Raw genomic sequence first — 14463 nt, 5'->3', positions numbered from 1 at the left:
TATCAAAGGATTTAACAGAATTACAAGGAGTCTTGTAGCAATTACATTTAAATCTAGAAAATTAAAATCTAGGGAATTTAAGTTCGGCGTGGTGTATTTAGTACAGCACTTGCCACTGGTATCATATAAGCTGATACTTCTTAGTCCTCATTATATATATGCAATTGGTCTTGTGAATGAAAATGAATAACAAAGTCTGAACTACAGGATATATACAACTTTAACAAGAGAAAACTATATGTTTCTAATGTGCTTCCTTTTATATTATAATGTAATCAGCATTTTAAATTAGTATCTGTCTAGAATGATTTCACTTACACATAATATCATATGCAACCTATATTATGGTTCTTCACCGACAACCAACTGATTAATATGATTCAGGCCTGGAAGAGTACAACTATTTTTCAAGTGTAAAAAAAAGCCGTAAGTCTCTCTCTTTCATATAAACAGTCTTTAAGTCAATTGTGAAATATTAATGATTCTTTGAAGTCACAGATGCAATACTACAGAGCTGGTACAATCATTAATTTAGGTAAGAAACTTTTTATGGAGTTATTCTATAATTAGAGGAACAGTTAAAGAATATTGTACCTTAACTTGCTGGAGGCAATTGTGATAGAAATAACTGTGGGATCTAAGCCAGGAATTTTATTGCTTGGGTAATATTTCTTTGGTTATATGCCTGAGTCACATTAAATAGCTATATAGTCTGTTATAGTCTGTTTAATTAAACAAAGGAAATACATCAAAATCTTATACATTCTTTATCTTATTTGACTCTGTTCCTCCCTAAAACAGAGGCAGGTATTATGCAAGCATAAACAAAATCAAAATTTCATATAAGTAGTAAACACTGTTGAAATTTTCTGCTTTACAGAGTCTTTCTTACAACAGTTTTAGGTTTAATGGACTTCAGAAGCATGATATTAGTTTTGCACTACTACAGGCAGAAGTAATATTCAATCTGACTTTTTGATGCAAATGTAACATGGAATGGATATGTTGGGACTCAGGTAAGAATATTTTATAAACGTTAGGTTATCATGTTGGAACTTGAGAGTGGGGTTTTTTTAGCATTACTAGCTTTTTGTTTCTGTATTCTTTTGATTAACACCTGTCTTAAATGGTCCAACCATTTCGGTTTTTTGTTTTTAATTCTATTAACATAAAACTAAGGAGGATGTAATTCTAAAATGGACTTTTAGCTGAACCTAAGCCCAACTTCTAAGGTTGATTTATTACAAAATAAGTCAAGATTCTTAACCCAGAAACAGTTAAGGATTGGAATGAGGCCAAAGTACATAAATGTAAGTAATCATATTAACAGAATTGCGGAGCTGAAGGGAACCTTTAGAGGTCATTTAGTGCATCCTTGCTTTCCCAAGGTAGGATTAGCCACATTTATGTTACCCTTGGAGAAGTTTTTCTAGACATTCATAAAACCCTCCCAGCAGTGGAGACTCTATAACCTTCCATCATTACATTTATCCTCAAAGTTATTTTCTATTTTCTAACCTGATTTGTCATTGTTACAATCAAGCCATTACTTTTGGTCCTTTCCACTATGGGCATGCAAAACAGATTGTTCCCTTTCGTGCTTTATTATAGTAAATATAGTACTATATGTACCTTTTAGGTACATGAAAAGTGCTATTTTCTCCTTCAGCTGCCTTTTCTTCTGGCTAACTCACTTTCATTCATCTAGCATGAGCTTTTTTCAAATGTTAAAGAATCAGTTACCTGTTTCTATTTTCTTATTATATTGTTTTATTTGTTTGTTTTATTTTCATTAGTTTTAGTGGTAAAGGACTATATAGCATCTCATGTTTGCTTTAAAAATTCCACTCAGGTCTCAAAACCAGCTAAGTACTTGGACTTTTGACACACAACAGCAGCGAGTCTTGCTGTTCTTAGGAATTGTTTAAGGGATATCTTTATTTTACCATTTTTCAAGTAAAGTATTGAAAATTCTTACTTTCATTCTCTGTTCCTTTTTCCTTGCGTAATGAAAGAATAAAAAGGTTCAGAATTCATTATTTTATATCCTTGTGTCATACCTCCTCTCACAGTATTAATCATTCAATCAATGTACATGTAAGCCTTTCTGTACTCTGAAGTATTTTCTTAAGCACTGAAAAGAATTTCAGAATTGGGCATGATATACATGAAATTATTCTAGTCCAAAAGCAATTAATATATTCATTACTTCAGTGCAGTTGTTATATCTCAAATTGTGGATTTGAGCTTGACTTTATTAAGTAGGACTGTTTTAGAGATGGCATGCACTATCTCTGCAGTACACGATAATGCCACATTCAGAATGACAGCAGTCCAAGCCTTGGGGCACTAAATGCTTCTTGAGATATGTTCAATTGCTGTTTAACTGTATTTAGCCTAAGGTGCAGAGAAAGAAGTTGCTGATGCCTTCAAACATGTTTAAGTATTTTAATAGTGTCTTGGCATGTCAGAATATGCCACAGCACTTACTGGGGTGCATTTCCTGAATTACTGCAATTAGGAGGCAGGAATTGCAAAGACAGTACTGTTGTAGCTGTGTCTCACTATAGCTTAGCTTTTTTTGCCCCCCTTAAACAGTGATTTTCTAAAATAATACCCTCTCAGATGTTTTCTGCATTATTGTTCTCTGATTATGTAGTCAATACTTGTTATGCTTTAAGAGCTCTATTGTGTCTTCAATCACACAGCTCATAAAACAGATAACCATTTAATATAAAAGCTATGTAAATGGACTCGTGTTTAATTACATATTCTTACTCGTGTTTCACTTGAATTTTGGATAATCCTCTGAATATAGTAAATTTGTGTACAGAGTGCAGGAAAAGGTGAGATGAAAAGTGGCTCATTCAAACCACAGCCTCTGTCATTATGACAGTTCCTATTCCTTTTTCTGTTCTCACAGTAGTCTGGAACTACTGCACAGGTATTCTTTACAGGTCCTCAATAACTGGAACCATGCAGGGTTGTTATGGGCCCTTCAATGGGGAAAGACAGCAAAATCTGCATGTAGTCATTGATTTGTTAAAAGTACTATTTAGAACTCTTCTGCCAATGATCCTTCAGATCCTGTGGACCAAGCTGCATGGTTTACAAAAGTACTGTTGCACTGCTGTAATACTGTATGGCTACTGTGGTCATGTATTCCTCCGGGACAAGGTCTACAGCTAGGATTGTTTTCTGGGCACAGACTTCTCTCTGGGAATGATCAAGTTATTTTATCTAGATAGGGTGTCAGTATTGCTTTGAAGAGTTTTCCATCTCCAGGGACAAGCGGAAGAGAACTTTTGACTACTTAAGTACATCTAAACAACATCTAAAGTCTGTTGTTGCCATAGGTTTTGTGTGTGGTTTACAAAAGATGAGAAAATGAAAATCTCCTTGCATCTTTCTCCAAAAGACTGTATGTGCGAGGACCGTGTCATGACTAACTGATAATTCTGGTTTTGTATAAAATACATTGTACAAGAATGGTTGTTAAAAAATGTGCAGAGTGGAGCCAGAGTGAGTGTGCATCCTTGATTATATTTCTGTGTGTACAAAAAGCACATAACTTGTAACACATACTGGTTGACTACTATGTTCATAATACTTTCTCTGTACTTGCTGAAATATATTAACATTCTTTGGTAAGGAATGGGAGGAGAGAAAATAATGGAAAATTGCTTGGGTGGAATATTTTGGGTGGGTTTTTTTTGGCTTTAAATTGGACGTAGAACATCATATTTCCCCTCCACACACTGCCATGGTAGGTGCCTTCCTTTTGGTAACAAGCAAGCCTTCTAGCCCTAAAGCAACAGTCAACTATAATCAGCAGAAACATGACCATACATATAAATACTTCCATTCATTTGCATGTTTTTATACAAAGTTTTACAGAAAACATAAGCTATCACTGTCTCAGAAATTAGTCATAAATGTTTAAATTTTTTTTGGATTAATGGTAAAAGGTTGGGGTTTGGTTTGGTTTTTTTTTTTTTAATTATAGTTATCAGCTAACTCTGGAAATTGGTGGAAGTTAATATCAGATGCAATGAGAAAGTGGATTGTGAGACCCTGTAAATTAATGTTCTCCAATTTTTTTTAAGCCAAAGTCTGAGCATTTGCAAGTGAAATCTGCTTTATAAATATTCACTTCTGAAGTCTCCATTTACATCTATACCTAAAAAGTTGTCTAAATATCTGCATTTTAGGGAGAGGGTTTACAATGGTTTTGTAAATAGTCAAGCAATACCTAGTTCCGATGTAGAGACACCATAAGAGGATATGTTTGAAAATAACTTAGCTGTCATCTTCCATTGTAACTGTGAAGATAATTTTATGCAAATAAAATCTTAAATTTGAGTAGTCTATGTATAAACAGTTAAAACCTAACCCCAGATCTGTAGATTTCTGTATGACAAGAAATTCCATCCCTCCAGGTTTACTTTCCCACTAATTAGCAATGTGATAAAATTTGTTTCTTAATAACTGATATTTTAAGCACTTAGTTGAGTCAGTTTCCAGATATGTAACTGTGGTAGAAATCCGTTGTACCCTTCCTTGATGATTTGACGATTGTGCTGACATATTCTTTGCTGTGTCACATTCCATTAGGCTTGTCAGCTAGCAGTGTGGTCCCTACTAAAGCATTTAGCTTTTAAACCGAGAAGTATTTAAAAAAGCATGTCACTTAAGGATAGATATGTTTGGATGTAAATTATGCTAGAGGACAAGAGTAACTTTTTTACTTTTTTTTTTCTTTTCAAATTCAGAGATTGTTCACAACTCCATGGACTAGATAATGTAAAAAGAGGAGCATAAAGTCACTACTCTGCAGAAGAGGGTCAATCGGTTCATGGAATTAGCAAAAATCGAGTTAATTACTTTGCAGCTAAAGCAGTGGGACAGTTTATTCAAAATGAAGGTTAAATCTCTGTTATCTACTGCAGTGTATAGAAAGTAACCAAGTTTTCCTTAACTGACTAGTTTAGGCACTGGCAATAGTTTAGTTCTGACAGCACTGGATGTTTTACACATCTTCTGATATAACAGACACACAAAATGTTCCCTCCTTCTTTGCACCGCTTCCCCCCCCAACCAAATGCTAAAGTTATGTCCACCTTTTAAACAGAAGCGCAGTTAAAATGCAACAGGTTTCAAAACATCTCAGATTAAATGTGTGCTTAAATGCTGTACTGATTCAAGCTCTTAGAACAGATACAAGAAAGCAATGGAACAGAAGGCTGCATGTGTTCAAAAAACGGGTAGATGTGGCACTTTGGGACATGGTTTAGTCTAGTCTACCCTTGATTGGTTTAGTGTGGACTTGGTAGTGTAGGTTAATGGTTGGACTGGATGATCTTAAAGGTCTTTTCCAACCTAAACGATTCTATGATTCTATGATTAACTGTATGTGCGAAATACTAACTGAAGGGTGTTTTAGAGGAAAATATATCACACCAGATCCTACAGCCTGAGGGACGCAAGGCTGCTGCTGCTGCTCCATGTCCCTAGGTCCAACAAGTAGCAAAGATGAAGATGAATTCCCAGTAGGCACACACACACAGAGCACACACATACACCAAATATATTCACAGTTGGCCGCATAGATCACAGAAACGCAGAGCACTCACACAAACAGAGGCAACACCAGTGAACTCATTCTGCTCCCCTCTCTGCCTGGACAGGATGGAAGTCCACTAGTGGTAGTGGACACGCACATATGTATACATGCATATGCACACATAATAAAGAGCCCATACCAAGGAAAGTGTTAGAAAGGAGTTTAATAAGAAGATAGGACAGATGGCACTGATCAGGCTCAGGGCACAACCAGACAAACTTACTAGCCAGCAAACTATTTATATGTCACTGGCCCTTTTATCATTTATGTCTCTATGTTCCTGTTCTTGTTCCTTCCCAAATCACCTAAAACTCTCCTTTGTCCTCCCTTTGGTTCCTTCCCTAAACATCACATAATAAGTCCTGTGCTATCTCAAATTGTTTTCCCCCCATATCCCCTAGTGTGTCCTACATACCTAGGCAGTAATCCCCCTGTTAGACAGAAAGCTGATCTGGAGAGCAGCTGCCAAGGACTCATGGTGATGGGTTACACGCCTGGGCAATGGGGCTGATGGCTCTGCTAGGTTACCTCGGGGAGGGGCCCAGGCAGGGTGGTTGCTCCTCCTTATTTCGGGCTCCAATCTGCTACTACACACCCTTGTTCATCCCCTGGGCCTGGGCAGATGGACCTTTGATGGGCTGATGGCCTCTGTGATGGGCTTGGGAGTAGCTCATCAGGGTATTATTTGGGCTAGTGTTATCCTACCAGTGTCTCTCAGAGCTTTTTCGTGGGTATGAAGATTAAGATTATCACATAACCCAACAGGGCCAGTCAGCCACATGCTGACTTGGAGGTTGTTGCTTCATAAAACAGCACTATAAGGCTGAATTGTACAGCAAGTCCTCATGCTTTACAACAAGGAATTCTAATATTTGCCCAGAGGTGAATAGGGGATGCACTACAATGCAAAAGGGTAAATTTTCAAGTGCATGATTGAGGGACCACTAGCGAGGGAAGGTTTTTTATCAACCCAAGTAATGCTGGCTCCAGATTTGTTTGCACTAAAAAGAAACAAGCAGATATAATGAGACATTAACTGTTTCAATCTGGAAAAATAAACCAACAAACAAACATCCCCTCCCCCCCCCAAACAACAACAGAAAACCCCCTTTTCAACAAATACATACTCCTATGTTTTAAATAAGGGTCAATGTTTAATGGTCATTGTTTGGAGACAAGGTGCTGTTTGAAGAGTTTATGGAGATTTAGACAGGAGGGGGATTTGCCCTATTGTAAAAATATGAAGAGGGTTTCCCTGTTAAATATACTTCTTACCTTTAGGGAGTGCCAGAATAATACTAGATTTAGCTGACAAATAGAGAATTTTCCTGTTACAGTCTCCATCTTCTGTCTACATCTCCAGAACAGAGTAATGTGAAAATTGATAGGCTGAGAACTGTCCATAGTTTTTGCATTCTTCATTGAAAAAATGTGGGAATCATGCCTGAATAAGTGCAAAAACCTTCAAAAGTACAACTGTGGGGGGTGTGTGTGTGTGGTGTGAATGGGAAATCATTCAGTACCCTCCTCCCAGCCTTACACATCTCAGCTATAGAGTTACTCAGTTATCTAAACATCAGTGCTGTTTTCCTCATTAAAATCAGTGACATATTGAAATATGAAATATTTTACAGTATTCAGAATACATGGGGTAGATTCTATAAGAATGCTGACAACAGTTAATAATAAATAATATGCACATTCTTTACAATACTGCAACAACTACTAATTAAATGAACATTTAAATGCATGAAAAAATCAGTACAAGATGAACGTAAATCTGACTTTCAAGAGCTTTTTCAATTCTATCAGGTTTAAATCCGCAGATGCTGAAATGATATATGCTTGCTCTGCAAACACCTGTTGTAAATATTTTAAATTAAAACAGTTTATTCCAGAAAAGGCAAAGGATTTTTGGTTGCTTTTTTTGGTTTGTTTTGGTTTTTTTAACCTCAGCAGTCATCTTTTTTATGAATTTATCAAAATTTCACAGTTGGAATTATCACTGTTTGAGGTCATCATGTGGCTGCCAAAATCAAATTTAAAAAATAGGCAAAATAGACATAAGAAAATGAGGGCTGAATAGGCCTTTGAAAGATATTTTATAAGGCACAGGTTATTACCATTAAAATTACTGTTCACATGAATTTGGGTGTTGTAGTGGGAAGACAGAAATTTGCCACAGCCCTTATGAAGTACCTGACGGTGTTTCCATGTTGAAGCTCCTTGCTCCTTTTTAAGATAAGCAATTTTTTTCTAAGAGAAACCTAAAAGTTTCATCAAATAAGCCACATCATGTGAAGGTCATATCAAATAAACTGGAAAAAATAATTTACTTACTGACTTTTGTTCTTTGTCAACTTTAATTGTTTGAATATCATGTTGTTACTTTGTAGGCAGCTCCAGTTATTTCTTGTAGACCATAAAGTACAGTGTAACTGAATAAAAGCAAGGTTTCAGACTTTTACCCAGTGCTCAAAACAGTTGAGACAGCTTTTTAATTCAGTTATAATGCAAGTATCTAAACACAAATATTAAAAATTACCTGTGGTTTTATCAGGTAGTAGTCAATCCTGCAGTCCCCTGAACTTTGCTAGTTTTCAGTGAAAGCTCTTACAAGTACAGTAGCTAGAAAGCTTAGACAGAGTGATCTGGAACAGGACACCTTCTAACACAACAAGTTACATATAAAATGTTAGTGCACTCAGATTCTCCCTGTCCCTCCACATGCACAACACACAGAACAGCTTTATCCGTACAGGTTAGATAAAGTTTATAACCAATAGCAGGGTTTTTGTAGGCTTCTACTGATCATTGATTGTACAATTCATGTAACATATTATGTACAGACAACGAATGCCCAATCCTCAGAAATACAAGCTGAGGTTTACATTATGTGCAAATTGAGTCCCATTGTCAATAACAGAGCTGCTCACTTGCAGGTTGTTAAGCATGTTCATAAGTATTTGCAGGGTGCAGGGCCTCAGGTTCCTTTCACATAAATTCAAATCATTCTTTACAAAAAATTCAAAGAAAGGTATTTTTAATAATTTCAAGAAAATTGGCAGTATGGAATTAAATGCTTGGTTGACTCTTTTAGACATCAAAATTCATTCAGTACCTAATGCCAAATACATTTGAGATTGATTTACAAGCACAGGAAGAGGCTTAATAGTCTTATTTTTCAATTCTTGAGATTGAGGATAACTGTACAGATATGCCTGTTGCCTATGAGCACATGTAATGTAAAAAAACCGAGGAACTTATTGCAACATTCTTACGAAGACCTTTAAAAATACCTTTTGTGAATTTAAGGATTCTCAGTTTCACTGGAAGTCATTGCAGTATTATTAATTTGTAAAGACAACTCTATTTTACTTTCAGATTCAAGGCCTCTACCAGATGTAGCCCTGACAGGGAAGTGTACCCGAGAGTGTGATGAATATGGCCACTCAGACTCCTGCTGGATGCCAGTTCGCACTTCTCCTGAAAGAAAGCAGAAGAGCCAGCCAAAACTCTCCACTTTCATGCCTGTTGATGAACGGGGCAGTCAGGAAAAGCTGGCCAATGGAGAAGCCTCCCTCATGGGTGATCGCAACAGAAACCTCCTTAACAAAAAGTTGACCTCATCCTATGAGACCTTCAGCGCGGCTAGTTTCAGCAAAAATGAAGAAGGCAATCCAGAGGATATCCCCCTTACACAGACAGGGGAATACAAGCCATCTCCTGTCAATACTCTAACTAGAAGAGAAGTTTACCTGTAGGCTAAAAAGCAGCAACAAAGTTCTTTCATATTATAAGAAAGAAAAGGGGCAAAAGTCTTAAAATCGAAACAATTTTAACAAAAAAAAAAAGAAACAAAAAAGGGGGCCACCAAAGAGACAAAAGATCTGCCTGCCACTTCTGCCTCCATAGCAGGCATTTAATTATGCTGTCTGCCTGACTATACTGTACAATATAGAAAACGTTGTTACTTGCATGTCTAATTCCCCCTCACTGATTTTTATTTTCCTAAATCTATGGTTGAAAATTCCTCCCATAGTAATGAGCTTGATTAAAAAGAACACAACACGCTGTTGTTTCCCCCCTGCAGAAGCATGAGTTAAGCCACTCATTTTGTTTGATTGTCGTCTGGCTTGTTGAGGATAACAGGTCAGGGAAAATGTATTCAAAACATATCATCTGAATATTGCTGATCCCCACCAGGGACAATCCTTCAGAAACCATACAGATATAGAGATAAATATAAAGGAATAATCATTAATAGGCACTTTGTGAAGACCACAGCTTTAATATTCTCACCTCTCATCTGAGGCTGGAAGCAACAGAAGTATGTTCAGCCTGAGACTGCAGTCAAAAACATGGCATACTTTCCTATGATTCATGAACTCCGGTTCTGTTTTATCCATAGAACAAACATGTTCTTGCTGTGTCTCTCTCTCCTTCTCTCTCGTTCTCTGTAACGATTACTTCAACGTAAACACAATTAGTAACACATATACCGTAGGATAGCAATGATAAACTGTTGAAATCATTATTTTGGGCAAGACTAACATCTAGCTGGAAAGATCTTAATAACAAAAAGGCCAAAGATCACACAATGGATCAGGGGAACTGCTAAGTATTGGGGCTTGGCTTAGAAAACTAATATATTCACAAGTACACACATGTACTCATAACACACCTTCAGTTACGTTTTCCACAGCAGCACAGTTCACAAGCCCAGATGACATAATTTCTTTTTCCAGTGCGGTTCAGTTGAATGCCCAAAGGAACTGATGTGGGGTTTTTTTTGTAATGACATGATATGTTGCAGCAGATGCTGCATATGATATGCTGCATAGGCCAGTTCCAGGGAATTTTTAAGATCAAAATTAAAAACTAATAGTAGTAATAGAAGGCTGTGTTTATGAGAATGCTTGGTGGGATGGAAAGGGTGGACAATGGGATGATGCAGTGACAAGAGAATATTACAAAACCCCTCTTTTCAGAGTGCAGGGAATGATTGCTAAGTCTTTTGTCATCAGTGTTGCAGATTACCAACTGTTTCAATTATGTCAAAGAGGTCATGAAGGTTTTCTTGAAACACAAGTGCATTAAGACCAAGAAAAGTGCAATACTAAATGATGTCAAGACTCGGAACATTTAGGCTAGGTAGAAAATGGTCTGATAAACAGTGGTGTGATACTCACCTAGCAGGTCAAGATGAGTCAAAAGGAGTCCAAGCTACTGTGATACGCAAGAGCTGTGGGCTGTAATGATTCTCGTGGTGAGTGCTTCTTGAAAGGAAGAGGAAATGAAACAGTTTTCTGTGCAATAAAAGCAACAAAACGTGCAGAACTTCAGCCAGTTGCTTTGTAGCTGATGCTGTAGTACTAATGACAGACTGAGCTCAGACATTCAGATGAAAGCGACAATCGAACAACACTGCGAGGACAGCTTGAGGAGGGGGAAAGCATTCAAATCCCTGGCTGTTTAACCTGGTGTTAAGGCATGGCTAGATGGCTCTCTAGTACACTGTAGTCACAATGTAGCTTTGGGTAGTTTCTTGCTTTGAAGAATTGCATAGAAATAACATTAAACAGCCTAAAGTAGAGGTTGGTAAATCAATACAACTCATCACATTTATCTTTTGAATTCAGTTCTCCATATAGTGAGATGTGCCATTATTGGCAATTTTCTTCTCCTCTCCCAAGTTTACTTTCTTCAAGTAACATTAGTTTGTGTATAGCAATTATGATGAATGGACACATTTTAGAAAGAAAATATTAAAATCAAAGATTAATAATGATTGAACATTTTTATGTTTAATTATTTAAGTAATATGGACAGATGCAAACTAGTACTTTGTTATGAGACTGCATACAGCAGTTACTGCTTTGTATAATCTGTAAGTACCTGTTTAAAAATGCTTCTAAAGATGCTTATGTAATGTATACACATTTTTCTTGCACGTTTCAACAGAATACACGATTGCATAACACAAATGTTCAACAAAATTTCCTTTAATAAGATTTTATTTAATGTTGCACACAAAAAAATAAATTAGGTAGCTTGGTTCCATATATTCTTAGACCCTTTTTCTACAAGGCTAATAATACAGGTCATAGAAGACCTTCAGATTAAAAGGATCAGCAGTCACTCACCAATTTTTGCACCACATAAGACAGCCATTAAATATTTTATTTGTGTGAATCTCCTTAGATCTAAAATGGGTGTGAGAGAATTTTTTTAATATTCTATCTACTGTAAGTATTCACAGTAGTTCTAGTGGAACTAGCCACTATTAATATGCTGATTACTCTTCTGACCTGGCATGACACACAAATATATTTTGTGTTTGTATTTTTCCTCTTTATTTGAAATAGGTTAAATCTGGTGCCACTCCATAAATAGAGTGCTTTTGTATAAAAATAAACAAATAAAACTATAAAAAATAATTAGGGTGAATGCGAAATATGCAACTGTGCCTTTTATACCTATTATTATGGTAAAGTGGTAGCTGGGTTTGGACACTGAGGGATAAGGGGCTATTCCCAACTTTTTTGAACCTGTATATTTACCTGTGTTTATTTTCTGAGAAATTATAAATAATATATTTAAAAACAAACCTTTTGCCAAACTCAGTTAATGGACCAGTCTTAAGCATAATTAACACAAGGCTGTGTTTTAAGTAGGTCTTGAGGATTTTTTTTATTACTATTTGTGTGGGATTTGGGGCTGTTTTTCATTTGTTTTTAATTCTGCTGCCTAGAAAACTATGATCAGTCTATATTATAGTTATTTAGCAGGGTGTCACCAGTTCATGTTGCCAGGAAAATTGACAATTAATTTTTTTTTAATTGCTTTTAGCCATCATCACATTTCAGTTGTACAGTATAGAAATCATCCTTTTATTTCCTTCCATGGGAAACTCAAATGAGCTTTGCATGTATTTTACATTAGGGCACCTTTATAGATTGATGCGTTAATATATAACTTTATATGTATTAGAAAATTCAATAGCTTTGGTCTAAAATCTAATGTTCATTCTGGATCTCAGATCCACTATGTTTACTCAATATGGTTTCTGACTGGCCTGCTGCCTGAGTTTCAGGAAAAAAAATTAAACATTATTTTTATGTGGGGGAAGAACTTAAATGGGATTGAAATGATTGGCTGAAAGGCTACCCTAGGAAGTTGTCAAGCAGGAAAACAAAGAATACAGATAAAGACCTTGCCATAAATCCAGACATCACCAACACTTGTAAGGAACTTACAGCTTTGTTTCATCAGTGATAAATATACAGTGTTTCCTTAAGGAATGAAGCAGATGAAATAGCAATAGAAATGAAAGTCCACCAGTTAAATGGTATTACTGACTGAAGAGCATAAACACGAGGAAGAAGACAACCTTCACCAGCTACCTGGGGTATGCTTTCAGACAACATTTTCCTAAATTTTAAAGCACTTGCATTCAGTGTGGTACGATCTGTTTGTAATATTAATCATTGACTATTGTTCTGCAACTTGGATGTTGATAGTGAAGCAGAGAACAATTTATCATTGTTTATTATGAGTCACTATGCACGCAACTATGCTAAACATGGCAAAATGTATTAAACGCTAGTCCACCTCTATTTATGAAATATTTACATAATTTAATTTGCTTTTGTACAGTTTTATGTAAATAAATTGCTTGTCATTTTTGTCTCTGCAAATTAAAATATAACATGTTCAACTGGTTGTCCATTTGCCAGTGTACTTTCTCTGACAGGCCATTCCACTTTTACTGGGCTAAAATCACATGTTAGTTTGCATATTTAACCTATATTTTGCATGGCAAAAATGAAACTGCCTTGGTAACTGGCCACATCTTCAGCTGCTAGTGTAGCTGAGGTTTTACCTGTCTACAGAGTGAAATTCAGTAGATGTTATTGTCACTCAGGACAGCATACAGCTATTTTCACGGTAGAAATAAAGTACTTGTAATGATAGCAGTTGTTTCCGATTACTGTTCAAAAGGGCTTCTTATTAAGGTGTGTTTAAAACCTTCATATTAAGGGGAATAACAAGTCTTAAGTAAAAGCTCAGGTATTTCCTTTATGGAATGGCAATTTTCTAATTATCAGCAAGGTTGTTATTTTTTCTAAGATGTTTAGAAACATTACAAATCCTAAAATGTCAGTGAAGCATCTATGCTGAAAAGAACACCACAATTAATGCAGCATTTCAGAGCAAAATGTGAAATAAAAACCTCCAGTTCTTTCTAGCTGTGAATCAAATTATCCATCTCAGCATAACTACAGATCAAGAACAAACCCTCCTCAAGAAGGAACATCTAAGAGGCAGAAAGAGTTTATTCCTTAGCTGTCTAGATCACACACTGCTTTTTTTGTTTGTTTGTTTTAAAAAAAAGCAGGTTCTAAAACAGCCATTAAGTTGGGATTTGCATCAGTTGTAATATGTGAAAAATATGTTTGTGGGGAGAGGGGTCGAAGGTTAAAACTCACCCTCCTCCCCGTTGTTTTCTACAAAACACAGTATTACTACAAACACCTTGCAAATCTTTGCGTACAATTTCTGACTGAACACCACAGAAAGTGCTGTTTCTGTCTTTTTACCGTAGTTACAGTTTAGGCTTTGATTTTTGTGAATACAGGCGGGCCAGAACTACTTTTTTTTTTTTTTTTTTTTTTTTGGTAAATAAACTTTACATTGCAAATTTCTTTCTCTGTGCTGTCAGTTAACATTGCGTGGTCTTCTCTAATGAACATGTCAAGGAAGATTCTTCCTTCCATAAGCAGAGGTCTGAATCTGCATGCCTATGGAGAGAATTCAATCCACCAACTGACCCCAGA

At 36.2% G+C, this 14463-nt stretch overlaps 1 protein-coding gene across 1 annotated transcript in view; it reads left to right on the top strand.

Annotated features, from left to right (window-relative positions):
• The window catches only part of PCDH7 (protocadherin 7), a 300304-nt gene extending 290917 nt beyond the window's left edge, over positions 1-9387 (top strand). Inside the window, exon 3 of the mRNA XM_075709865.1 lies at positions 9008-9387. Coding sequence (XP_075565980.1) covers positions 9008-9387 — 380 coding nt within the window. The remainder of the gene's footprint in view (positions 1-9007) is intronic.
• The last annotated feature ends 5076 nt before the right edge of the window (positions 9388-14463 follow it).

Source organism: Pelecanus crispus, chromosome 4, assembly GCF_030463565.1.
Source record: "Pelecanus crispus isolate bPelCri1 chromosome 4, bPelCri1.pri, whole genome shotgun sequence".
NCBI classification, from domain to species: domain Eukaryota; kingdom Metazoa; phylum Chordata; class Aves; order Pelecaniformes; family Pelecanidae; genus Pelecanus; species Pelecanus crispus.
Note: the sequence above shows the minus strand (reverse complement) of the source record. Positions and strands in the feature narration are given on the sequence as shown.